Genomic DNA, 25,910 nt, shown 5'->3' with positions numbered 1-25,910 from the left:
TCATGCCATTTGTGACAACATGGATGGACCTAGACAGGGCATTATGCTAAGTGAAATAAGTCAGACAGAGAAAGACAAATACCATATGATTCCACTTATATGTGGAATCTGAAACACACACACACACAGACATGAATAAACAAGCAAAAAGCAGAATTAGACCTATAAATACAGAGAACAAACTGATGGTTGCCAGAGGAGAGGAGGTGAGGGGATGGGCAAGATGGTGAAGGGGACTGGGAGATACAGTTTGGAATGAATAAGTCATGGGAATAAAAGGCACAGCATAAGGAATATAGTCAATGATGTTGTAATAGCCTAGTATGGTGACAGATGGAAGCTATACTTGTACTGAGCACAGCGTAATGTATAAATTTGTTGAATCACTATGTTGTACATATGAAACTAATGTAACATTGTGTGTCAATTATCCTCAATTAAAAAATTTTTTTTTGAATTTTTAATTTTTTTTCAATGTTTTAAAGTGCATTCTCTTAAGTGGATTAGAAGTACACTTCTATTATCTAGTAAAAGTTTCCAATGGCTTAACAAATTCTTTTTGTATATAGTGAAATAATTCAGTCTAAAGGTCATTTGAATAAACATAACTTCTGAGTCAGTGGGAACTAAATTCATGAGTTTTTGTTGTAACAAAGAGAGTCTAAAATTCTAGGTTAATATCAAATTATTGAGTGTATAGACATCAATGTAAAATAACATTTTATGTTTTGATGAGTGTTTATATAGTATACCATAATCTTTAGGGAAACTAACTTACTAAATATGAACCTTAGCATTTCTTTGAAACTTAGGCTATGAAATCTTTTACATTTTTTTTTGCAATTTATCTCAATTTTTTTAAAAGAAAATCAGCTTTTTCAAATTATGCAAACATCTTCAAATAGCCAAGCTATTTTCTCAGAAAACACTGCCAATTCCATAAGATAGTAAAATATATATAAATAATTAATCAAATTTAAAAAAACACCTATTTTTCAAGGCTAAAACTTTTAAAAATCATCAAAGTTCTCCAAGAGCTAAAAAAAAAAATTCACATTCTACGTTTTAAACCATGGTGTGTAAGAATATGTATACTCCTATAAATGGAAGCCAAGCTGGAATGCTTATATTAATCAGATCTGACCCATAGTTAAGTAAACAAAGGCATCATTTTTAAATCATGCATCTATTTCAGCGGGTAGCAGATGCATAATGCCTTTCTAGTGACTGTATGAGGAATTGAAATCCATGATCATGGTATTTGTTTTCATACTCTCTGATAGATAAGCAATTGATAGGGTGTAAATTGTTAGTGGCTTTCTTTTGAGTAAAATTAGGAATACAAAACTTGCAGAAATTTTGCTTTTTTAATTTAAATTCAATTTAATTAACATATACTGTATTATTAGTTTCAGAGATAGAATTAAGTGATTCATCAATTGCATACAACACCCAGTGCTCATTACATCAAATGCCCTCCTTAATGCCCATCACCCAATTACCCTATCCTCCCACTCCCTTCCCCTCCAGCAGCCCTCAGTTTGTTTCCTAGAGTTAAGAGTCTCTTATGGTTAATCTCCCTGTTTTCGTCCTCTGTTATTTTTCCTTTCCTTCCCCTAAAACTTGTAGAAAATTTTCTAATCTGTATTTCTCTATACTACTAAAATGAGTGCCATGGCATGGTGCTTTTGATCATCACTGAATATTAAGGCTGTCCTAAAAATTGTAGACTGTTTTAAATAGAAGTTACTGAGTTTTTTTTAGTCTTTTTATTTTTTTAGTAGTTAACTTTCTATGAACCTGAATCAGGGTGTACGAGTAAAAGACAAAATGCTCCAAATACAGAAAATTATTATTGTTTTCTATAAAACAAATGAAATTTGAATCATGCATCTCACAATGAAATAAACTAAAAGCAAAAAAAAAAATCTTATTAATGGCAAGAAATACCTGATTCAAATTTCTATCTTTGATTTTTCTGGATCAATGATAAATGTTGAGATGCTACATCCCTACCAAAAGAAATACATAAATAAACACATGGAAAAGAAAAAAGAAACTCAAAACTGTGAAAGGAGTGATGGATATTTAGAAACCAGCTCTTTCTAATAACACAACAAACAAAAACATCTCACCAACAGGCTGTTGTCTCTTACGTTCAGTGAAACTTGGTTGTATAAAAAAAAAAAAAATCCTTTTCACAGAAACCAAGGGAATATCAAATCAGAATGGTTCTTCTGAAACTTTCTAGGCCTTTCTGACAATATCTACCTAGGCCGTTGTTAAAATGCGAAGTTTCAACAATGAAAGAGAATTTGATGAATTCAGTCCCCCCTAATCTGGAATTTTGCCTCACTTTGAGCACAGCCTTTTGCAATAGCAATAAGAAAATGCTTCAATCAATCAATTAATAATTGAGCCTGATTTCAAGAGGAACCTGCACAAAAGAACGGTCTTTTAAGACACTGCAGCATTCTGTATTTGTATATAGACAATGAACAGATTGATTGTTCATGAAAATGGACCCAAGTCTTCTACTTCTCAGGCCCTCTCACTAAGATTTGCCCAATGTAGCCATTTAAATGTGCAGGGAAAAACTGTACTCTTCTTTATAATGCTCATAAATTTAAAATGTGGATAATCCAAATGGGCATTCCTTAAATTTCATTCCAATTTTGATATTTTTCTAAAGACTCATTGTCATGTGCTAATTCCCTTTGTTTTAGCTATTTGCGTTTTTTTTTTGTAATCAGAAATCTATGGTCTCAGTATTTTATTTCCCTTAGATTTTTGCTAAAAATAATCATATATTAACTGTCTTTTATTCTCCTTTCCTTAAATCTACTTTCAGCTTAAAAAAAAAAAAAAAAAAACCAAACCAAAAATGACAGTAACCAGTAACTAAAAGAACAAACAAAACTCCTATGTTCTGTATTTGTAAAGTCATCTTCCTTCATTGCTTCAGCAGCCCCTGTCCGAAGCAGATGAAGAGCACCAGTCATGAGAAGGAATGACACAACTCCACAAATCGGGCAACTGTTGCATAGGGCAGGAGCTAGAAGATTCCCTTTCCCAGCTGTCTGCTCTTTAGGCACCAGGCAGTGGCTCTGAACTGAACATTTGCTTCATGTTAACAAGAGCCAGGCCCCAGAAATTTCCTCCTGTCTTTTTAAGGAGCCTGCCAAACGGCAGTCTGATCAAAGCAATCTAATATGGCTTAAGTGCCACTGTTTGACATTTTGCATTCTTTTATTGCTTTCCATTTTTACTACACAAAAAAAATGGGTGATAACTAATATCCAGTTGATCTTTTCATTCTGGTAATAAAATGATAATACAAAGATCTTATTATCCACTCCAGATATCCATCACAGTACATTTTCCAATAGCATACTCCTCAGAGTGTTTCTTCACTCTGTCCAAGTGCAAAGTGAGATTAAGTACTCGGCCTCACATTCTCTTTCTCTCTGATACTTTAGACACTGAACTGCAAATAAAAGGAGCTGAACTTCAACCCTTGACATTCTGTCCACATTAATGTGATCTGCAATTTTGTTGTCTCTGCACTAGAGAAACCATTTTCTATGAGAAGCCAAAAATAGTTGGAGGGTCTACCTACTAAAATATTTTGTCAACCCAGAGAATTTTTATTCTTGTAAGAAAACAAGAGGAAACAGAACAGGAGGAAACAATATTGGAAGTGGAGAGGAAGAATATATCTTGGTAGGAAGAAAGATCAGGTGGGCAGGAGAAGAGACACATATACAAGGCATAAAGAATCCAAAATAATGCCAACAAGCAAAACAAACATCAGAGATCATGAGTTTATATTAAAATCAATTTTAAAGTGGATGCAGAGGTGGCCCCAAGCCTTCCTGTGAGCAAGAAGGACATTCTGTAATTATGTCATTGATTTGAAAAGATAAAAACAAACAAACAAAGCAACCAACAAAACCAATAAATAAAAGAAAGCAAAGAAAGAAATACTAACAAAAACGTAAGTATGAAAGTCTCCCTGCATCCTAACATATTTAGTTATTTACAGGACAATTAGGACTCATCTATAGTTGATAGGAACACATTTTGTTTTCAAATGCCCAATGTATTTAAACTGTTAAGGATTATAGCACTAACAAATTTCAAGGTTACGAGAAGAGAGAAAGAATAAAATTTGGGATCATTTAAAGATGCAATATATCACTACAAATCCAAGTCTTCAGAAAAAAATTATAGAGAAATACATAGCCTAATGAGTTTGGGAGTATTGTAGGGAACTACTGGATACCAAATTTAAGATTAAGACTGTCTCGGTAACTCTACCACAGAGTTAACCAAGATACTAGGCTATGTACTTTGGCAGACAAAGAGAATACACAGTAAGAATGCTGGCCAGGACAGATCCAACTAATAATGAATTTGAGATAATTTCATAAGGATTAGAAAATTTCCTTTGCAATCTTTATAGTTTTTAAAAGATGTATTAAGTCCACTAATATGAACCTAGGGAAGAGACTGTCAGACACGCCTTTTCATGCAAATAATTCATGTGTCAGTCAGGAAAGTACTACTCAATCTGATTTGGATTTTCTCGGTAATAACTTGTTAATGATTAGTTAGTAATTTCTACAATAATTATTTTTTTGTAAAATAGTCTACAACTTGTCTTTTTTTCATTAATTCAAATATTTTTTTCTCTTTATGTTAGAAGAATGTGACTTTAGAGTCCTTTCTCATCTACCTTTATGAAATACTGTCCAGAGAAGAAATGATATGCTCTAAAAGATGGTAGTTCTTTAAGCAACTTCCATACACAATTATTTTATGATGGCAGACTGTTTCTCTCAATATTGGAATATCGATTGAGAAGGCACAAGGAGTCTGACTAGTCCTTTATTTCTATCGTGGATAGAGGAGAGTGGAGAGTGTGAGATAACACACTTCCATGCTCACCTTCCAGGCCATGAATCTGTACAAACAGACCTTAATTTAATTCCAAGTTGCAGATAACAAACATATTTTAGCAATGATACAAGCTAATGGATGTCAAAGAGCTAGGATTGGTCTGACACTGTGTGCAGAGACATCCCATTTGTAATTTGAAAGATCAAAGCATACATTTTGACACTGAGATGACCACTATTCAAAGAGAAGGTTCTTTTTTAAAAAGTACACTCTTCACACATGAAAATAACCTTTTGATTTTTAAATGAAAACAGGCTCTCTTTCCACCTAAAGATTCCTGACAGCTTTTCCTATGAGGGGGAAAAATGGTGACAAGAAAGAATCTGCCAGAGATGCTCTCTGGAATTCAAATCTTCCCTTTCTCCAAGGAACCCAAACAAAAGGCTGTCCTCCCTTGAAGACTCTATTGCTGCATCTAAACTACTCAAACAGAAATGGCTGACAAAGGAATGCACCTGCCATCTCTGATGGTCCCACACATCTGAATACATGAAGCTAGATCATCTTCCCTCTTCACCCACTACCTATTCTTCAAGGGCAAAGATTGGATAGTCTGATAACATATATATTTTCTTTTCCTTATCAAGTAACATCTGCTCTACACTGAGGGCGGGGGATGAAGAAGGATGGAGCCACCAAAGGAAACAGCAGAGCAATTCTGAGTAAGTTTGAGAAGTTTGAAAATGTTTCCATCCAACCTTAATAATTTAGAGTTTAATATTAATTCTCAACCTAAGATAATCTTTTACATTATAGTTTGTATATTTGCTGTGGAAATTTTCTAAAAGATATCACTTGAGTTATCTTTGATATCTTAGGTATGATATAATTTTTAGAGATGTTGGTAGGTGCTGGATGACTGTGATTTAATAAATGTACATTCATCTCGGTCTCAGACGAACTTAAAGTTCACAGGGGATGAATGTAATAAATCAGTCACTCAAACTACAATTTATGCTGAGATACAGATATTTCAATTTATATTTTTATGGGGTAGGAAATGCACTCCAGGTGGAAATCTCTGCTTATTTAATTACTGTGAGTTAGATTTGCATTATTTGATATGTAAATTCCTCTCTCTCCTAACTTTGAGTAATAACATGAATTCTTGATGGAACTTGGGGTTCTTGCCACATCTGCCCACTATTCCCCAAATAAAGGCAAAAGAAAATGAAAGCGTTACCTGCGCATCGAATGTTCTTTCCAGTGACTGCTGTCAAGTTAAGGCATTTGCAGTCCTGTCCGAGGTGTGCACTGAAAGCTCACGATCATTCATTTAATTCAAGTAACTTACATGTAGTGCATACTCCTTAAAAAGGGAAAAATTTCACTAACCAGCAAAAACCAAAAGACTGTGCTTAATGTTAGAATCTCGTAATATAAGCCAACTGAAGAGAAGTGTCTAACAAGGGTAATTAGACTATAAATATATATTTCATTGGTATAGCTAGAAAACACAGCATCACACTTCATTTAGTTAATTCCCATTGTAGAATTCCAAAACTAGAGTTTATATAGTTACATTTTGTAAATTTAAAAACTCATGCTTTATTGTATGCTTAATATAAATAAACAAGAGTACATAAAACAGGAGTCTAGAAAGGAGGATTTTCCTCCTACTATTTTCTAAGACTCAGGATGTATCAAGAACATCTATAACTGCATTAAGGCACAAATCTAGCTCCGGGAAAGTATTTCGTGACTGCCACTTTGCCCGCATCAGTGCCTCAGAGCTGAAAGCAAACTGGACCGTGGTGTGAGACTCGCAAAAACTGTGCTCCTTCTCAGGAAGTGTGGGATGGGGTTTGATAGGAGATGATGTAAACTTGGAAAATTCCACTTGTGTGAGAGCTTTGAGAGATTGTTTCAGGAACTGTTCTGTTCAAGATGATGTTTAATGCCTTGTATGATAGTTTATCAATTTAATTTTTCATAAGTCATGATTCAGTTACCTTCTTATTGCTATGATTGGAAAGATTCACATTTATGTTACTTTAAAATGAATATTAAAATATTCGAAGACAAATCTGAGTTATAAGACGCATGGTGTTTAAAGTAGTATGTATTTCATTAGTAAAACTTCTTGTTTTGTACGTTTAAGACCACCATTTCGTTCCTCAGAGGACGACATAGCTATTTGCAAACACAGCCAATGGTTTTGGGAGTAGACTTCATCAACTTACATTCAGCATTTTCCAAGGATATAGAAAATGTTTGTTCTCACTGACTATAACAATGAGAGATTAGAACCTTGCTAGAACCATTTTATTTACATAGCTAACAACTTTGGTATCATTGGAGGAGATTCCTTAATGTGGTCAGCAAAACTGGAAAGGAAAAAACCTGAACATTTACGTAAAGAAATAAAATAAACTTATTCTTAAGGTAATGCTACAACTCAAAATAAAATCACAGTCCTTATATCCTTTCAGGTTCTCTAGTCCACAGTCAAATAAAACTCAGTCCATGCATCTTTTCTGATTCATCATTTGGCATGCATATCACAGATTTGAAGGGTTTTGATTATTTTTGCAGATATGTGATGAGGATGTAAAAATTCATCATGTAAATACTCTTAATGAACAAGAAAAAACTCTTAGACAAGTAATCTTCTTTACAAGTATACATATAACATTGAAAAATACATTTTTCTAAGTAAAATTTTGGTTGAATTTAGAAGAGCTTAGCAGTAGCTCTCAAAATAAAAGGAATTCAATTTTTTTCTATATTTCGAGTCAAGAGATAAAAACAGAAAGTGAAGGAAATAGACCCACAGTATTGTTTTCCTAATTTGGTGATGAGGAGAGCTACTGGAGTCCAAGATCAGGCAAAATACAAATGCTACTTGCCTTATTCAAAGGTCTGTAGAGGTGTGTGCACCGTCTGCTCAAATATTTGTCACCTCTTTTCCCAAATATTTGTCACCTCTTTTCCCAAATATTTGTCACCTCTTTTCCCACTTAGATGTAGGAACTACAGCAGGAAAGTCTTCAGCTGGACAGATTTCAAAATGAATTTTTACAACCCAGATGATGGACTGGTATACTTCGCAAGTGAATTCATGAGTTTGATAAACATCTTTCTCTTGCTCTCATTTTTTTTTTTTTTCTGTACTAGCTTACATCATAATGGAGGAATAACATTTTAAAAATTTTGAATAGGCACTTACTGGAATTACAGTTAATCCTGATACAATCTAGATGGGGAAGAATAGATGAAAAATGAAAATTTATCCTTCAAGGTAATAGCTGCAGACATCCAATAAAATCACAGTCCACCCTTCCGGGGACAGACACATGCAAATATGGCCAGTCCATATCTTGTATTCTTTACATACTTCTAGAACCCAGATTCATTGTTATAAAACTTCACATTGTAAACAACGATAGAAGGTTTTGTTTTGTTTTGTTTTAAATGGCCAATTCAAACAAAGCTACATGGTGACAAATCTAAGTGAAAGAAAGAGTTGTTAACTGTCAAAGATGTTTGGCTTAGAGAGGCTGCGACTTTCTCCCCATCTGTGAAAGAACATTATCATTGTTTTCAGCGTAATTAAAAAGTGCTCCGTCACAATGGGGTATAGTGCAAGCCCAGCTAGGCTCAGACATCTTGGACCTTCAGAGTCTAATATCCCACAAAGGCCAACAGAACTCTTGAGAATTGTGGTGGTCAAATGGAGAGCAAGTCGAAGTTATTCTAATCTCACCCTAATGTATTTTTTATTTTTGTTATTATTATCATTGGCTTAGGCAGAAAAGGTAACAGCCAGATACCGGCTGGATTCCATGCCTTGTATTAATTGGAGGAAGTAAGAAACAACTGTATTTTCCTTTAGAAGCCTCGAGTGGCTAAGGAGTAATGTCATTCTTCAGAGCACATGAGCCTATGCCTCTCTTGGGAGTGAACAATGTTATCTCTATGTACTAAGTGTCATGGTTAACACTGGTATTGATCTTCCTTTTCTTACACTTCCTTCTTCTATAAACACAGATTCTCTAAGAACAGAATGTCTGATCTGAGTAACACAGACTGTGATTATAAGGGTTGCCTTTAAAGGACTGTGTGGGATGTTTTATGTTTATTTTATGTATAGATACATATTTGTTGGTTTTCGTTGCTGTATTTAATTAATGCCTTTGGGGAACGTGAAAAATAGAAACCTAGATTCTGTTTCCATATAGCTGAGTTTGTCATGTGTCGTCAACCGCATCAGAAAAGTGGTTGCAAACAGCCAAGGACCAGCACCTACACAACTCTTTCCACAGAATGCTTTGCTGTTGGACAATTCCCGTGAGTGTTTCCACTTCGGCTAGCAGCCCCTTTACTGCGAGTAGGCAATTTCCTTTGAATTGTTGTAGTAACCTATCCTTGTCACTAGAGGGAACTCCAACAGAACAGTAAATTGACAGTGCAGTGCGTTCTTTAGTGATCTTTTAAAAACCACCCTTATTATTTAGCTTGATTTAACTAATATTTATTGAATGCAATTGTATGCAATAAGCTATCACTGCAATAATTTTATATTTTATGAGCTACCATTCTGCCCAGCACAATTTGAAAATGTAGGTAGAGTTTCCACAAATGCCTCACCTCATCACATTTTGCTACTCTTCGTGTCAATCTGTGTTCCAAATTTTATTGTTCTTTCTCCATTAGTTTATTTTTGTGTGTGTTCAGCATTTCCAGGAAATACAGTAAAACCTCATTAATTTGTACTCCTCTTGGAGCTAATGATAATAATGAAACGTCTTGGGCAGAATATTTATAATGCTTTATATGCTCAGAGATTGCCTGAGAAAAAGTAAACAAAACAAGTTGTAGAAGATCAGCTTCAGGAAGAAAACCGAATGCCAGGACTTCCCTGTACACTGATGGCACGATTTGCATGACACGACACCCTAATGACTGATAATTCTTATCCACCCATTAAAATCAGCCTGGTAAGACCTTCCCTTAAGAAGTCTGCCTAGCTATCAATTTGTGTTTTGGAATGTAATCGAAAACAAAACTGTGTATTTTTTTAAGTCTAGAATTCCGACTCTTAATTCGGCCTAGCCTTCCCCCGTATTTCATACAGCTTTGTGAGGTTTTACTGTAGTGACTGTCCCCTAACGCTATGATGAAGCAGGAAAGCATTATTTCTCTGTAGAAGAGTCTGTGTTTCCGTGTTCTCATGGCTGTTTGCTACGGGCCGCAGTCTTTGGGCATTGAAGGGTTGTGGATTGCTGTTTGGTAGCAAGGTATCACCACACGGTATTTCCAAACAGAAAAGATGGGGTACCACAAAGGTGACTGGTCAAAGGAGAAGCCCATGGAGTAGAGTAAAAGCAACTGTTGATCTACATCACGGAGTAGAAATTTGATATTTTGTGCAGATGTTATCTAAAGTAAAAGCAGATGGCTTTTTATTCATCTGAAAGGGTATCACGTATAGCAAATCAGAGTATCAGTAAACATAACAGTGGAAATTATTTGAGGCCTCTTCAAGCTTAACAATTTATACTTTCAATTGACCTCATTGATACATACGGCTTCCCTTTTACGAATCCTCAGTGGTAGAAATCACAAAATGGTAAATTATGTTAAACAAAATGAAACAATCAAAAGATGCCCCCCAAACCTAAATTAATTTAAATGATGAAAATGAGACTATTAAGTGTTTTAACTTTCCATGGCAAAACAGGCTACTCAGTAAATGTTTGCAGGCAAAACTGAACAAAAAGTGAAAAGTATTAGTTTTATGGGGGAAGGCCAGTTGTTACCTAGATTGACCGTCAGTTTCACACGCCCTGCATCCAGCTCCAGGCGGAGGGTGTCTGCTGAGTCTCTAGAGGTGGTTGCCATGAGGATGCCATACGCACGCTGGGATCGGAACCGTAAGGACACGTCCTCGGCCTCTGTGTGCATCACCACTGGGAGCTGGATTTTCATAAACATACTCCCATCATAGCTCAGAACCGTTGCCTCTACGGATGGGAAATGAATATAAAAGTTCTTGGTCAGTTTGGTACCTTTATTCTTTGAAAGGGAAAAGCACGACCCGTTAATGGCTTCCAGATAGAACACAATACTACAAATCCAACTCATCTTCCTTAGAAATGAGCATTTTTTTTTTTTTTTTTTAAACCAAGAAGAGAAGTGACAGTGAAGAGGACTTCCGTGAAGTCTCTGCTCAAGTACAGGTACGAGAGGGCGCTACTCCCCTTTTGGATCGCATAGCCCTTTCTATATAGCATTCATCATGTTGGTTCATCGATGTTGATGTATGTGTCTCCCTTCCCAAAGGCAGAGATCACATTCTTTTGTCTGCAGCCATAGCATGAGCCTGGGACGAAGCACTAGCAATTACTTAATGTATGTTACTATATGGCTAGGCCACTGACTAGCCCTGTGAAATCTGCCTTAGCTCCAAATCTTCCACCAACAAAATGAGGAGGTGCTAGCAGAGGATCTCTCAGGCCTTCGCTTACCCTAACAGTCCATGACTCTAAGAGAAGTTACTATCACTATCTTCTTTCATAATATCTGCCATCATAGGATCAAAAAAAAAAAAAGGAAAAGAAATGACTTAAATGTAGGAATAAGGTCAACATTTTACCAAAGGTGATGTTCAAAAAGGGAAGAAAAAATAGTAGGTCCAATCAACAGGTGATGCTTCTTCTGAGTCACTTTGTTTAACAAGGTAATTGATTTTTACAAAGACACAAACTGAAACTTCATTTTAAGCTTTATTTACAGGTAAGGAGTGACTGAAATCAACTCCTATAAGCACTACCCTGGTGTTCTGAAAATGTGAAGCTATCACCAAAAAGTCAATAACTATGTACCTTGGTAATATTGGATAAACATGGGGGTGGGTCTGCAGAGCTTGTGTGGGTGTGTGGTACTAAACCAAAGGGGACTGCTTTAAGAGAGAAGTTGCTTAATACTGTATTAAACACACAAAGAAGAGGACAGCAGAAACTGTTGATCACAGACTGCCTGCTTTAAGAAATAGAACCCTTTAATGTTAAACACCATATGGTGGTGGAACGATGCAAAACAAGTATGAGTAACTCTGCTTTCTCATTGTTTCTAACAACTCAGAATACCATTTAATAAAAGAAAAACTACCTGGAATTAAAAGAAACTAGGAAATTCTCGTTATCTTGCCTACTTACATGGCACAACAATTAGCTTTACTAATTGCAACTGTGATACAGTTGCTTATTATTAGGACTATATTCTGGAGTTGTGGTTTTGCAAGTTTGTCTTTCAAAAAGTCAGGAAAGTCTAATATTGCTTCTGACAGACTTTAATCATTAGTTGTTGTCATCATGGGACTGAATGCACATCTGGAACAATGAAGAATGGAAGGTTCCTTCCAGGTCTCCCTTCTTGGTGCTCTTCTCTTCCACCTACCCCTTGACTTAAGGGATCTTGGTCAAATCACCCGAATACTTACTAACAGCCTGACTTCTCTCCTGAGCTCCTTCATCCATTGCCCAATTAACATTTCCAATTTGAATACTATAGGCACCCTCCAAATGAACCAACTCAGCATGCTCCTTCACTGATGTTCTCTATGTTAGTAAATGGCATAATCCCATTGTTCAGAACTTAGCTTTTCTGATCTTTCTCTTAAACTCTCCACAATGCCCAATCTACGTGCAAGTCTACAAGTCTTGTACACTCTAATTCCAATCCATTTCCTGAATTTATCACATCTTACCCTTATCACTAAAGTATCTCTGACTCTGCTCTAATCTCCCACCTAGACCACTGTCATAACTCCCTCAGCGTTTCCCCATTTCTACTCTTTCTTCCTATACATAGCAGCCAAGCTAAACTTTTAAAGAAGTAAATCAGATTATATCCCTACATTGCTTAAATTCTCTCTCCCCACCTCCCACCAATAGTTTTCCACTGCAGTTAGAATAAAAGCTATACTCCTTTTCTACCTATAAGGTTCTCTGGGATCTGGCCCCAGCCCTTCTCAATGGCCTCAGCTTTCAGCATCTCCACTACTTATTCAGTTGACTCCAGCCACACTGATTTCATCTCCCATTCAAGTACTTGCCCTTGTGGACCCCTCTGTCTTAACAGGCTTAACCCTAAATCTCTACATGGCTGGTTCCTTTGGCATTCCGATCTCCGGTCAAATGTGACTTCAGATGTCTGCTCCAAGCACCCCATTGATCCATCTTCCAGTCATTCCGTATCTGCTTACTCATTTTTTTTCACAATTATCATTTCTTATTTGTTTGCATACTGTTATCTGCTTCAGCCTTTAGAATGTAGGTGTCTTGAGGGCAGGGGTTAGGCTCTCCTATGCATTGTTCTACTAGCAGCTGTGTGCCCTGAAAAGGGCCAGGCACGTAGAAGAGCCTCAGTACATGCTTAACTGAATTAATGATTGCATCTGATACTGAAGAGATATGAAAAAGCTTATTCCAGTTTGGGTATCAAGCTTACATAAATGCTCACTAAAGAAGTTAAGTATTCACTCTGCCTATTGTTAAGTAGAATCCAATTTTGGTAAAGTAGGTAAACAAAATATTTGCTGAAGTCTACTTTGAAGGACACAATGTACCACAGACAGACAAGGAAACATGTCCATTTATCAAAATACCAGTCCTGTGGCTAGGCACTGACCTGACTTTGCGAAAATAAAATATGATCCTTTTAAAATATAGTGGTTCTACACTGTACCACATATTTTTATTAGATAAGTTTCCTAAAAGAAAAGCTAGTAGTAGTTTACTCAAAAAATAATTAAGGGCCACCTGGGTATCTCAGTCAAATAAGTGCCTGACTCTTGATTTCGGCTCAGGTCATGATCTCAGGGTTGTGAGATGGAACCCCGTGTCAGGCTCCATGATCAGCAGGGAGTCTGCTTGAGATTCTCTTTCTCTCCTTCTCCCTCTGCTCCTCCTGCACCCTGCACCCATGTTCTTTCTCTCTCTCTCTCTCAAATAAATAAATAAATTAAAAAAAATAATTAAAACATGATTGTAAAGCTATGGTGAACTCTAGAAAAAACGTGTTTCTTGTATAATCTTAAAGGAGACTTGATCCTTACTATTTCTTTGCCTAAACTGTAGCTAATCATTGTCCATATCTATAGAGCAACAAACACCTGAATAAACATTTAAAAGTCATTATCAATTGCTCAGTTCTTTGGTATCATATTGATAAAAGAACTGAAATGTTGTTAGTTTTCTTTTATTTATTTAGTCTATAAATCTAAGCGTGTATTATTCAATAATCACATTTTTAAAATGATTTTACAATCTTCTATAAAATGCAGCTTAATTTGATTAAAAACTAAGGAGGGGGAATATCCTTTCAGAAACAGAGATGACTGACAATGAATCATAAACATAGTATGAAATACAATACAAAGTAGAAAAATAATCAGAATCATTAGCTTGAAACATCCTCCAAAAAACTGCAGGAATGAAATAACATAGTAAAGTAATAAAACTTGAGTACATTTTAAATAATTCTCAATGTGAAAATAACTTGTTGATAAATGACAAATGAACACCTAAATGATTCCTCATAATTAGAGTTAATGTTTAATTAGACAAGAAATGGAAAATGTACAGGGTTGGAGTCCAGAGTTGCCAAATAAATGGTAAACAACACTCTGACATTTGAAGGTTATGCTATTTGGCAGCATCCTTTCACATTAGTAAAATTATTTACCACTTAGAACACAAAAGAGTACTTTAAAAGGCTAATTCCAATACAATACTTCCCAGAGGGGGAGAAAAAAGTTTCAGCTTTGTCTCCTGCATCTCCTTCCCCCTTGTCGTTAAGTTTGATAAATTTGCTTTTCTGTATTATTCCTTCTTGCCGTCTAAAGTCTACACCTGTGCTCACTTTTGCCGAAAGGCAGTCACATATTGTGCGCAACGATGAAAATCAGACAGGGAGCCAAATTATATTGCTCTGACATCTGTCCCTCCATCTGTTAGAGTTTTAACAAACAAGTATAGAGCAGACCTCTGACTACAACATATACACATAACCAAGAATAATTTCTACAAGGCCAAGTAAGTCTCTACAAATTCTCAGCTTTATTTAAAATAAAGTGGGAGGGGAAAATGCTGAATTTAATTTATATTCAATTGCACATTATTTCTATATTACTCTTCCTTATGGGATCGATACACATAAAATACTATTTTCCTAGTTGCCTAAGTCAGCAAATACTCTTTCTTTCTTCTAAATTCCTTTGCTTACTTAATGCAGAGTAAAAAATTTTCTATAGTAATGTGACTGCGATATTATTCCTCAGGCTGCATTACCCAAGGACTTGACCACACTTTTTAATTACTATGAATAATAATCTTTATAAATTATCAATTATTGCTCAGTAATAGTAACACAGAGACTATTAGTACCTTCATTTTTTTTTTAATTTCAGAAGTTGTCAACCAACTCTTAGGTGATTAACAGCCTATGTGATCAGAGTGTATCTGGAGAAGAACCACAGTCATAGCTCTTTCTTTTGAATTGGAAACCCCAAGGGTTGGGCAGATCTTATGTTGACTGAACTAGGGCATAGCTGGGAACTGGACAGAAGCCAAATTCTGTGGTATTGAGCATGACAAGCATCCCACATCACCACTGTTCTCAGGAGATACCATAATGTGAGCAAGAAAATTAATTCTGAAAAACAAAGACTTCTAACAATACGCTGGGTAGTCCGGAAACAAAAATCACACAAAAATGACCATTTTTTTCCTCAACACACAACGAACCTGGAGACAAAGAAATCTGCATAATTTTCTAGCTACCTGTCAGATGAAAATGTACGCCGAATCGCAGTGATGAAGCTTGCTATTAAATTCTCATTTGCAAATCTACATATGCTTGCCACCCCTCCTTCTAATTATTGCAAAATATAAATATTCCTTTTCCCTCATTCTGGCTCAAGAAGCTTGACAATTTCTATTTCTGCCATATGTAGTAATGGGATCTTGCCACAGGGTGGTGCACCACGCATATTTAACTGAAGGCTTTTGTAATCTGTGACAGTTGGGTTACATCCTTTTCTAGCTTCACATAAGCAGGAGGCATCCGACTAACTGGCAGCTCTCTGAGTGATTAAAGAGAAAACAGCAGCTTAAATCCTACAGGTCTGCGAATCTCCCATTATGTCTAACTTGTAATATATCTTACAAACTTGGTTGCCTTTTTGGTGGTTGTTGTTGGCCCCTTTTGCCAGTTTCTAAAGACCAAACTATTGAAACAAATAAACTGAAATTAGAGGGGGAAATGAGAAGAGGGAATTCACAGAGCATATACACCTTACAAGTGAAACTACACAGAAACAGCTAGCCTCTAATGACCCTTGATAGGAATTGCAATTCGGTACTAGGAGAATGAATGGATCTAGGTGATTAAAATACTTACCCATCTATTGACCTAGCCAGCTGTATAATGCAGAACAGGGCAGTATTTTGGTTGGTAACTTAAGATCACTATTAGATTATTAAATTATTATTATTTTTATGTTGATTAATGTTAATAATAGAACTGATAAGCTGGACCTCTTTACTAAGACAAATAACCGAAGTCACATCTCAACTTTGGATTCTAGAAAATCACTTTGTTCTCTAGGCAGTGTGAGCTTAAACAAATTAAACTATTTCAGGATGGAAGGCGGAAAGAAGACTAAATGTACATGGTTTAAACAATACATGCCAGGTGCTTTCAGGCTAAATGTCTAATGCACCGATGTTATTTGAAGGATGAGAGGACAACAGAACAACTCATCAATAGTTTTCCATATTGATGTTTTCATTCCATTGTTGAAAATGAGTGGCAATGGGTATAGTGACTAAAGCATTCATCTGACACTGCTAAGTCGACGGGAGGACTTTGTTTCTCTGCTGTTCCCCCTTTAGTCTGCAGACAAACAGTGGTTTGTCTTCACTCTTCATTCTTCCTCTAATCCTTATTCTTCTCCTTCTAATGGGAGAGGAAAAGAAAAAAGAAATGTGGCTATGCTTCCTACTAGAGAAGAAAGGGAGGCAGCTACTCAGAGGCTCAGCAGACACACCGAGCCTTAATACAATAGAGCTTATACATCCTCTGTGATCACTCAGGTCCTAGGCAAAGGTAAGTGTCCTTGAAATTAGGGTGCACTTCTGAAACTGCCGGTGTAAATCAGATGACTGAAAGTCATCTTACTTTCTAAATTTCAAACTTGGGGAAGGGGCCCGAAGTGAAGTGAACAGGCTAACTTAAGTCTCACGCCACAGTGTTAGGGAAGTTGCCTCACATGCTCTTTTTCTGGCCCTGGATATTATCACTGGATGCCATAAATATCTCTAATTCATACCTTCTTTACTCTCTAGGGTCCTGAAATTAAAAACTGGGCAAAAGAAACAGCGGTTGCTATTGATCATACATCTTAGGCCCAGACTCTAAAAGATACGGAAGACTCAAATATTTCTTCTTGCAATATACTTCAAACTCTGTGTCTTCCCAGAATCAGCCCCTCTGAAAATCATGGAGGGCTCATCAGTAGTATGCCCGGCGTGGCTGCTAGGCCTGCAGGCGTTTACCTCAGCAGAGCATGCATTACGCTCCCATGGTGAGTTCAAAGTCTGAGGTCAACATTTAATACTCGTTTTTGTCTCAGGGGAGTCAGCTGCTTGGGTTTTGGAATCCTACCTCTCTCGCAGGACCTGCCAAGGTAGCCTGTTCCGGAACAATCACAGACATATCTGTTCCACCCATCCCTGCACATGCCATTGTTTTTGCAAGGGTTGCTAAGGCACGGTTTTGCTGTTTCCCTTGAGCAGGAGGGCTTCACTCCAGCAGTACTTTGAATTTCAGCCATCTGCCGGATATCTTTGCTCTGGCCGTCAATGAACAAATCTCTAATGCAGCCCACGTAGCCGTAGTTGAGCAGGGCAGTCCACACCTCGGTGGGGAAAATGAGGCCAGCCTTGTTTTCCGGCAAGCCCCCCAGGTACAGCTCATCATCCAGGTCCAGAATCTCGCTCTCGCCAGGTGCCGTGTAGGGTGTGCGCAGGGTGTTGACAGAAATGGTACCTGTTGCAGAGACAAGAGAACACACGGGTCTTTACGGAGGGCAACATGCTCGAAAAAGCACACTTTCTCCCTTTCAACTGCCTAGGGGGACACTGCTTGAGGGCAGACAGCTCTGATTCTTCTTTTGGGTCCTCAGGTACCTTACTTATCCTTCCCAGGGGAGCAAAAACCAAAGTGGGCGGCCAACCAAGAGTGTTTGTCAGCCTTCACAGTTTAGTAAAGAAAAGAAAAAAAGGAAGATTAAAAAAAAAAGGAGGGAAAGAAAGAGAAATCAGCATTCTATATCACTCTCCAACAGTTCAGTCAGGAAAGAAAGAGAAAGAAGGAGAAGTTGACATTATATACTACCCTTTGGAATAAAGTCAGATTCATGATTGGTGAGTGCTCATTTTCAAAGCTGGTGTGCATCTGCAAACTAAAAAAAAAAAAAAAAAATGTTGCATGCTCTCACCTTCAACTGACTTGATTGATTTTATGGAACACAGTAGTTTGACAGATCATCTATGTCAAAACTTGACTTTACCACTTTTTTTTTTTTTAAGATTTATTTGACAGAGAGAGACACAGCGAGAGAGGGAACACAAGCAGGGGGAGTGGGAGAGGGAGAAGCAGGCTTCCCGCCGAGCAGGGAGCCCGATGCGGGGCTCAATCCCAGGACCCTGGGATCATGACCTGAGCCGAAGGCAGACGCTTAACAACTGAGCCACCCAGGTGTCCCTGACTTTACCACTCTTAACTGTATCAATCTATTGATAAGCTCTATGGTCTTGGTCTACTCATCCGTAATATGGATATAGTAATATGACATACCTCTCATGGTTGCTCTGAGTGCTAAATAAAATGATATTAATAAAGTATCTGGCTTATAATAAGCACTGCATAAATGTTGTGTATCATGATTCATCACAAGAACCAAGTCAAACTGGCTGTTTACTTTTTTAAATTTTTTTTAAAAAATTTTATTGTTATGTTAATCCCCTATACATTACATCATTAGTTCTAGATGAAGTGTTCCATGATTCATTGTTTGTGCATAACACCCAGTGCTCCATGCAGAACATGCCCTCTTTAATACCCATCACCAGGCTAACCCATTAATACCAACTAGTTAGTCATCTAAATTGGCAAATTTTTCCTGCTCACTTCAAATGTAATAGGAGAATAATTCTATTAGTTTACAAATATACAGGAACCCTGGTTTTAAGCAAAGGATGAAAAGGTAGACATTCACATGGGATTAATTGAGAGTCACAGAAAAATATTTGTGGGAACCATTAAATGAAGAAAAAATGAAAGGCAGAAGGCAGTTTTTGATTAAAACTTCGATCATGTACCACCAGATTACTCAAAATTCCACCCAGGTTCTATCTCCAGAAGGATATATGTAAAAATGAAAATAATGTACCTGAAAAGGACACCCCACTATACCTTACGAGATTGTCCCAGATTTATTTTTCAGGTCTAGACCATAAAGCAGAATAGGTAGGGTATTGAGAGAGAAAGTGGATTAGAAATGTCTGGTGCCATGCTAGGTGCCGACAGAGAGCTTCAGGGACTTGGGGGGCAGACGTACAAGGGAGGCCAGGAGACAGAAGATGAGGTACAGAGGTAGGGACAGAAAGAGAGTCTAGTGTGGGATAGAGGATAGGTAGGAAGATGCATTTTAGTGGTTTCACAGAATACCTAAAGTCCATCCCCAGGTGAAAATACAGCCTGGGATGAATGTCAAACATGCATCTAACTAAGGATGCAGGGCCACTGGCCTCTGCACTGTTCCCAGGAGCATTCCAAACCCCAGCAAGAAGGGGCACTTCTCAAGACGGGCAGCGTAATGGGATCTGTTTTTGTGTAAGAGAAGGCCATGGACGCCAGTGACAGAGACTGCACAGGCAGCCAAGTCATTAAGGGGATATTTGTCTCTCTAGACTTCCACAGAAAGAAATGCAAAAAGCTCCCAGGGGAGAAACACTCAAAGGCATTGCTATTTTGGCCTTCCAAGAGGGGAGCATAACAGGGATTTTGGAGGGAGGCAGCAAAAAGGCAAAAGGACAATGTATTCACTTTTACAGGTCACATTTGTGCAAGTGTCTGGAAGAAAACTCATTTAGGAACATATACGTACATAAAATCCTACTTAGAAAAAATATGAAAAAATATAATTTGGGGGAAATGAAATATATGATTTTGAGATAGAATGGTGTCATTTTTCTCTTCCTACTAGAATTTCATTACAAGCATTTTTAACTGTCCAAAATGCTTTAAGAAGTGAGTTAAAAGATGGGGACGCCTGGGTGGCCTAGTTGGTTAACCGTCTGCCTTTGGCTCAGGTTGTGGTCCCAGGGTCCTGGGATCAAGTCCCACATCGGGCTCCCTGCTCAGCGGGGAGCCTGCTTCTCCCTCTCCCACTCCCCCTGCTTGTGTTCCCTCTCTCGCTGTGTCTCTCTCTGTCAAATAAATAAATAAAATCTTTAAAAAAAAAAAAAGTGAGTTAAAAGATGATCCCTGTCCTCTGCAGCAGTTAATGGAAGTTAGAAAATGATGAGAAAGAGTATTAATGACAAAAGGAACGGTGGAGATATATATATTATATGTATGTATATATATATATATATATATATATATACATACATATAATATATATATATGTATTCTAAGCAAAAGTTGTATGGAATGAACACAATGATTTCTGTTTTTAAGACAGAAATGTGATGAGTGCCACATCCTGTTTTCTAATTTGTTCAAAAAGACTTCTTAGAAATGAATATATGATATTGAGGGACAACTGTTAGGAGACACGGAGTAAGTGAACAATGACAAAGTTTTACAAGAGTGGGGATTTGTTTTTTAAAAAATATGTAATTTTCCCATATGCCTTCTTACTCGTGGAACAAGCCTGATTCAGCTCAGGAGGAAAAAAAACAAAACAAAACACTTGGTGTACACGTTATGTTAGAAGTCTGCACTAAGAGGTGTTTGGAGGGTTCCCAAGATGAGGAATTCTGTGGCTGGATCACACCTGCGCTCTCCTCTCTTCCACAGAGTTTGCTCGCTCAGTACGCTATGTAAGTTTCCATAGTCATGGTGTCCTCATTGGGCCAGAAATTTCACACAGTCACCCATAAACCGTGTGACAGTGAGGATGGAGTGACTGGGTATCCTAATTTTTATTTATGGTGTGTTGGTGCCTACTTTGAACAAATTGTAAGAAAACTCCAGTATGTTTTTATGAATGTGTTTGTTGTGGCCAGAGTAATATATTCACTATAACTCTGTGATTAGACCATAGTTTTCTGATTAATCCTAACCTAATTTAATCCACACTTTTTATACAGTCTAGGGCACACACGCATGCACGCCCCCCCCCCCGCCCCCGCCCACACACATGGTGAAACAAAAGTTTAACAGAAAGATATTTAGCTCTATTACTTCTGAGGCATTCTGATATCTTTTTCTTACACAATTTTATTAATACAGATGCTGGACATCCCCCACCAAATTGATTTCAGGACTGATTAACAGGCTGTAACCCACAGTTCAAAAACCACAGACTTGAGAGGTTACTGTCATAAAGGATAAGATGTTTTTCCCATTGCTCCTCATTGTCCCTTTGTGAGATAATTTTAGAGTTCTCATGGGAAGAAGCAATGCAAGATCAGAGAGAAAGCAAAAGCAATGTAATACTAACCTCAACTCCAATACAATCCAAGAAGAACTAGAACTTTAATTTAGCCCTGGATTCAAGGTAAGGAGGTATGCTGAGCATATGCATATATCAGATATCATTCACTAAAATATTTTGCAGGGCACCCGGGTGGCTCAGTTGGTTAAGCAACTGCCTTCGGCTCAGGTCATGATCCCGGGGTCCCAGGATCAAGTCCCTCATTGGGCTCCCTCCTCAGCGGGGAGTCTGCTTCTCCCTCTGGCCCTCCCCCCTCTCATGCTGTCTCTCACTCTCTCTCTCTCTCTCAATAAAAATCTTTAGAACAAATATTTTGCAAACAAATATAATAGAATGAGACAACTGTGACTGAAAAGCAACTACTATCTTCTCTACAAGCTTTAGCAATCTAGATGCACTTACATTTTAGAGTATCTTTGTAAAAAATCCGTCAAAAAAAGGAAAAGAGTAGAACTTAATTTAAGTGGGAATGGAAACAATGATTTTTATATTCTGAAGATTCACAAAATAAAAACTGTATTTAAATATGAGCCAAGCTCGTATTTACATTATATTATATTATATTATATTTATATTTATGTTTATATTATATTTCTATTGATATAATATTTAGCCTACATATGTGCAAATGTCCTGAAATGTACACATTTCTGGTAAGGGATTCAAACCCCAAATTCCTTAATGATTTTATTATTGATACGAATCAAAGGACATTTTTACACAAGCAAAAGACTCATCACAGAATCACTGAATTCATTTACACCAATTTAACACATATATATGAGGACAGTGAAATTTCAATATTAAGGTCCCAAGTGCCTATTCTTTACAATTGAGTTATAAAAGCAGTGGTTACCAAGAAAATATGAAATGAATACTTAAACCTTGTTGTTTTTGATAATTAGAGACAATTGAGTAGTTGCTACAGCTGTATATATCAGTAGAAAATGAGAATTTTCTAAAGGTTGAGATAGGACCAGATGTAAATAATTTTTAAGAGAAAACAAAAATCTAAGTATATTATTGGTTTATCCCTCTATCTAATTCCAAGAACTACAACTATATATGTATTGTCTTTGGAATAGCTTGATTATTTCATACATTTTACCTTCTTTCACTATAATTACCTTTGAAGTTTTTGGTAAATTAAATACTTTATGTAAACATTGCTATATTTGAGCTGTAAAAATCTGTAGATGGTGGTCCTATTTGGATCAGTGTTTCATGCTTCAATATTTAAGAATCTAAAACACCTTCCTATGTTATTTTGCCCTTAAAGAAATAAAATTTCAGCTAAAAAACCAATATATTTCTGTACATATAACTTTTGTAATCTTAACATAGAAATCACACTAACAGGGGTGCCTGGGTGGCTCAGTCGATTAAGCATCTGCCTTCAGCTCAGGTCATGATCCCAGGGTCCTGGGATCGAGCCCCACATTGGGCTCACTACTCAGTGGTGAGTCTGCTCCTCCCTCTGCCGCTCCCCCTGCTTGTGCTCTCTGTCTGTCAAATAAATGAATAAAATCTTAAAAAAAAAAAAAAAAGAAATCACACTAACATATATTTATGTTTAAACCTGGTCGTTTTCATTGCATATGCAAAGGGTAAAACAAAGGTGACAAATAGACAAAGTAATAATTATTTAAGAATATTCAAGAAGCATAACTAATGAATCCATGCTTTATGTAAAAGTATACATTAAAGTGAAAAACTGTTGAAAACAGTTCTTAGTTTATAAAAATGGAAATCATCTTTCCCATTTTGTTGGTATTTATAACTGGTTCGTTTCTACTGTTTTTTTTTTTTTTTTTTTTTTTTAATATGTAATTTTTCTTGGCCTTTCTGCTTCCAGAGTAGTTTTCAGAGTGAGAAGAAGCATAGAGTGGAGGGGAGATTTAAAATAAGGTAATTGGGTTTTAATTACTACAAAAGTTTAAGTGACCAGGAAATGGGAGGTAGAAAATTGTGTGCTATAATAAGAATGCTTTTGCCAGGTCAGGGAAACCAACTTCCAGGCTCTAGCTTTTGCAACTAACTAGCTAGCAAGCTGAGCCAAATACTGGATTCACTAGGACTCAATGTGGCTCTTACAAAAGATAAAGGAATTGACTGGTTGTCACTAAGGTTCTTTTTTTTTTTCTTTTGCCGTATTTTTTTTTAATAGAGAAAAGCACTGAAAATGTGAATATAGTATTTCTTCTATTTTTACAAATGGATGTGTTCAATACAAAACACTGTCAGCAGCTAATACTATGTTTGTTGATATGCTCAGATCAACTGGGTACACAAGCAAAACTGTAACATTCCCAAATGAAATATGATCAAATGCTTTGACATGCAGTTTGCCTTCTTCCTTCACTTCTTAACAGAAAGAGCTTTTTTGGATACATTTTGTCAACACTGAACAGAGTAAACAGCTTTTTCAAGAGACCAGAGTGTTTTCCTTCTGATTCACTGTGGATGTCTACAAGAGTATTTCCTTTTAAGTTAAAGCATTTTACAAATTCTTCCTACTGAATCAATTTACATACTTTTATCACCACTATTTTTAATAAGTAACTTTTCTTACTGAAAATTCATTCCACTGTGTCCCAGACTTTCTGTGATGCTTGGAGAAAAGAAGCAGGGTTCATTTAAAACACTCTTGTTCATGATGGATGAAACCACAAACTTTTTGTGTTCATTGCTACAAGAAACGCTCAACATTTAATGCATATTGTTTCTTGATATCTCTTTCCAAATTGCCAGTACAGTTTCCATATCTGGGAAACTAAGGTTCTTTTTTGAAAAAAGTTTTCTGAAATTGCCACTTAAATTTTAGTTACATACAAATTTTTTTTTCTTTTTTTTAAAGATTTTATTTATTTATTTGACAGAGAGAGACACAGCGAGAGAGGGAACACAAGCAGGGGGAGTGGGAGAGGGAGAAGCAGGCTTCCCACTAAGCAGGGAGCCCAATGCGGGGCTCGATCCCAGGACCCTGGGGTCATGACCTGAGCCGAAGGCAGATGCTTAATGACTGAGCCACCCAGGCGCCCCCAAATTTTATTTTTTTTATAATTCTGTTTCACTTTTTCATTGCAGAAGAGAATCAGATTCCAAAAACTTAAAAATTTGTCAAATTCATATTCTTTTTTTTTAAAGATTTTATTTTATTTATTTGAGAGAGAGAGAGAGTGAAGGGAGAGGGGCAGAGGGAGAGAGAATCTCAAGCAGACTCCACACTGACTGTGGAGTCAGACATGGAGCTCAATCTCATGACCCTGAAATCAGGACCTGAGCTGAAACCAAGAGGTGGACACTTAACCAATCCTTCCACCCAGGTGCCCCCAAATTCATATTCTATCAACAAATTTAAACTCAGTAACAAGACATAATATAAGTGCTAAAAGTAGAATGAAACATTGATTATATAGTATGATGCAAAATGTAAAATACAGAAGTCCAACAAAATAGTAAAAAAAAGGAACCATAATATTGACAATGGTATTTTGGGATTATGAGTGGATAGTTTCTTTCTTTTTAGTTTTGCATCTTTTTTTTTTTTTTAAGATTTTATTTATGTATTTGAGAGACAAGAGAGTGAGTACGGGTGGGGGGAAGGGCAGAAGGAGAGGGAGATGGAGAAGCAGATTCCCTTCTGAGCAGGGAGCCCGATTAGGGGCTTGATCCCAGGATCCCGGGATCATGACCTGACCCAAAGGCAGAAGTTTAACCCACTAAGCCACCCCAGGTGCCCCTTGTGTCTTTCAAAAACACAATGTCACATGTTAGATTTATAATAGGGACTGAAATAAAGTTTATTTAAAAACAAAGAAAAATAAAATTTTAATATTCTGTTTTATGCTTATTCCTATGTGTTTTCTCCTTACTTGGATCCACCCATGAGTCAGGAATATCAGGAATTAAGCTAGCATATGAAGAAATAAATCTTGGAAAAATTTAAAAGTTTGATAATATCTTGTAAAGGGAAAGAAGAGGGGGAAAAGAGCACATCATGTTCTATGGTCAAGTGGAAATTGAAGTGGCCTATTAGCAAAATGACCTATCATTAGCTTTCAAAATTAAAAATGCATTTCACCCAGCAATTCCAGTTCTCAGAATCTATGCTATAAAAATTCTGATCAACATGCATAAAGACCTAACATGAAAATTTTCTTTATAAATTAGTTTAAAACAGTGAAATTTTTTAAAAGTAAAAAGTTAAATG

At 36.8% G+C, this 25,910-nt stretch overlaps 1 protein-coding gene across 17 annotated transcripts in view; it reads right to left on the bottom strand.

The window, feature by feature from the left end:
- NRXN1 (neurexin 1) overlaps positions 1-25,910 on the bottom strand; it is a 1,136,941-nt gene that overhangs the window by 598,639 nt on the left and 512,392 nt on the right. For 10 of the 17 annotated variants that reach the window (XM_045885018.2, XM_045885009.2, XM_045885012.2 and 7 more), the window contains 3 exons: positions 17,635-18,018; positions 10,725-10,928; positions 8,132-8,158 (listed from right to left, as the gene is read on the bottom strand). In XM_045885018.2, the coding sequence (XP_045740974.1) occupies positions 8,132-8,158; positions 10,725-10,928; positions 17,635-18,018 (615 nt within the window). The remainder of the gene's footprint in view (positions 1-8,131; positions 8,159-10,724; positions 10,929-17,634; positions 18,019-25,910) is intronic. The other 7 variants (XM_045885010.2, XM_045885021.2, XM_045885020.2 and 4 more) reach the window with 1 other exon arrangement.

The sequence above is a fragment of the Mirounga angustirostris genome, unplaced genomic scaffold (genome assembly GCF_029215605.1).
Source record: "Mirounga angustirostris isolate CCGP_5_RB_7025 unplaced genomic scaffold, mMirAng1.0.hap1 SCAF_10, whole genome shotgun sequence".
NCBI lineage: Eukaryota > Metazoa > Chordata > Mammalia > Carnivora > Phocidae > Mirounga > Mirounga angustirostris.
This window is presented reverse-complemented; position numbering and strand designations above follow the sequence as displayed.